This window comes from Papaver somniferum, chromosome 8 (genome assembly GCF_003573695.1).
Source record: "Papaver somniferum cultivar HN1 chromosome 8, ASM357369v1, whole genome shotgun sequence".
NCBI classification, from domain to species: Eukaryota; Viridiplantae; Streptophyta; class Magnoliopsida; order Ranunculales; family Papaveraceae; genus Papaver; species Papaver somniferum.
Window position 1 is genome coordinate 3,564,961 of NC_039365.1, and position 2,853 is coordinate 3,567,813.

At 37.5% G+C, this 2,853-nt stretch overlaps 1 protein-coding gene across 1 annotated transcript; it reads left to right on the forward strand.

Annotated features, from left to right (window-relative positions):
- The first annotated feature begins 363 nt into the window (after positions 1–363).
- LOC113301777 (probable long-chain-alcohol O-fatty-acyltransferase 5) lies at positions 364–1,689 on the forward strand. Its single transcript, XM_026550592.1, has one exon. It carries the CDS (start codon positions 385–387, stop codon positions 1,396–1,398), a length of 1,014 nt encoding a protein of 337 aa, XP_026406377.1. The 5' UTR covers positions 364–384; the 3' UTR covers positions 1,399–1,689.
- Positions 1,690–2,853: the final 1,164 nt, after the last annotated feature.

The window sequence follows — 2,853 nt, forward strand, 5'->3', positions numbered from 1 at the left end:
TGCATCCTGATTTAAATTAAAAATAAGGAAAAGTATTTGAAAATAGCATGTGTCTGCGGTCATGTGGCAGATGAGCTTAAAAATTAATAAGGTTTTGGAAAATGATTTCCCAAAAGTACAGTAAGGCTAATTGGTTTGTTCGGGAACGCGTATAGAGTTCGCGAACAGGATGGCTTGTATTTCCGAAATTTCCGAATCTTTCACGGCTTGAATAATGTAATAGAAAGAAAAAGGTGCTCATGTGATTTTTGTTTGATAGAAATGTAACTAAAACCTCAACAAATTAACTGTCAACCTATATTTATCATAACCTTCAAGCATCAACAACAGCACATTTGACGTAAACGAGGTAGAAAACAGAAAAGATTACGGATTTAAGTAACAATGGAAGAGATAAAGAAATGGATTAAGGTATGGGTTTTAGTCTTTGTAGCGTTAACTTATTGTCACTTCATACCTTCAAAAATTCCCAAAGGAAAATTCAGATTGATTTCTGTCATCCCAATATTATACTTGTTTATAATTCTTCCTTGGAATCTCAATTCCACTCTTCTTGGATGTCCTACAACTTTGTTTCTTGTTTGGTTGGGTAATTTCAATCTTCTCCTGTTTTCATTTGGTAAAGGCCCTCTATCTCCAAAAGATCGACCAATTTCATTCTCGAATTTCTTGGCCCTTGCTTGTCTACCTATCAAGATCAAGCAAACAAGCAAGAAAAACAACAACCCATCTCTCAGATCATCCGAAACCGCAAAACCATCGTTACATAATTGTGCAATCAAAGTATTGGTTTTTACGATCTTAACTATCGGTTGTGCACAACAAAACATGCATCCAAAACTACTGCTGTTTTGTTATTGTGGTTCTTTATACATCGGCTTGGAGTTCACACTACTTGCAGTTGGAGTTACAACTGCAAAAGTTTTATACCTTGAAATTGAACCACCTTTTCATAGCCCTTACCTTTCAACTTCATTGCAAGATTTTTGGGGCCGTAGATGGAATTTGGTGATATCAAATATTCTAAGACTAACAGTATATGAATCTGTAAAGAAGTGCGGCCAGTTACCAGCTCAATTGGCAACGTTCCTTGTTTCAGGACTTATGCATGAGATTATATGCTTTTACTTAAAACGAGTGAATCCTACATGGGAAATTACTTCGTTTTTTCTTCTTCAAGGTTTTTGTGTGTATTTAGAGGTTAAGGTTAAGAAGTTGGTCAAGGGAAGGTGGAGTCTACCTCCAATGGTCTCAATACCTTTGACAGTTGGATTTCTGATGATAACCAGTTCATGGTTGCTTTTTCCACCTCTCATTCAGGGTAGATTTGATGTGAAGTCTAGAAGAGAAATAGTTGCGTTTGTTGATTATGTGAAAATATCAGCAGCAAGCAATTAGCAATGGGTACAACCTTAGAATTTGCTTTAACATTTTGTTGGGCCACCATTCACAAAATAGTTGTGGTGTATTCTTGTCACGAGTTCTATTGGCCTATACCGTTTCAACACGTACAACAGCGAGCTTAATATCTGAGAGCATCTGAAAATATTCAAAACTAAATGGCCATGGTGCTAAAAAAGACTAGTTTCCTGGTTTTTGTGTTTCTTTTCTTTCTGCATTTGTAGTCCGTTATATCTGGGAACAGTACGGGAGACTTTATCAATAAGATTTTGAACCTGCAAATCTGGTAAACAGCAGATGGCGAGCGAAGACTGACATATTTATTTTCAAACACGTAATGCATGAAGCTTAAATATGACTTCTAACACAAAATTATATTTAATGAAGTCATATTAAGCAGCTTCATGCATGTACAAGGGATACTGGGTTTTGAACATTAATTTCCAAAGGCTCACCTACACTGGCAATGGCAACCTATGTTGTAAAAGACGCTAGGTGAGGTGAGGCACCAAGCCCATCGCTTCATCTCGGTTAGCGCTCCCTGGGCGCCCAGAAAAGAAAGAAAATTTTTTGGACATGTCCCCTCGCCTTGGCGCTAGTCCCACGCTTAGTGCACCTTTTACAACATAGATGGCAATACCAGGATGGTTAGCTTGTTCAGCGCATGTATTTCTTTATACTAAGAGATCCAAAGAAAGCCACATGGTGTCTCCACAGTCACTTTGATCTATGGTGAAGCCATGTAATCACTTCTTGACAAGTGATGGCCACATCATCACATCTTGAAAGACACGAACGTTGATGCGTAAGATAACCGAGCAAAAAGAAAAGTTGAAGCGTAAGATGCAACTCCAAAGCCATTGCAACCTACCAAAACGACACCATTTCTCTTTTTCTCTTTGTAGTTCATTTACGGTCCACCATTCACAATCTACCAAAAAAACACCATTTCTCTTTGTAATTAATTTATTGTGCATTTTCCGCAACACACAAACAATGCAATTATCGACCATTTTCCATACACACAGGCACAGTATAATCCAAAGCTCACGGATGCGGCGGACTCACATTAACCCTCATGTTTACTCCACAGCTAAGAAACCACGCGGGATCTTTGATTTGAGGAAAACGTAACCCAAATACGAGAAGATACTTCTTTCGACGGAAAAGACACCTAACATACGGTTGTTAAAAATGATTTTTCTGTACACGCATTTTTTTTTTGCAGACATGACTCTTCAGTTGTATAAATAGTGCCAGTCGGTTACCGGAGAGGATTGATTACACCGATACAATATCTCTGTCCAATCTCTTCTGTCAACTTTTCCTCTAATCTTTGCTAATACTCACTTTCTTTTTGAGGATTTATAACATTGTGCAGTTCTCAATTTTATTAATTTGTGTTTATATTGTTAACGGAATTTTCTATTTGATAACAGTCCAAGTTGTACA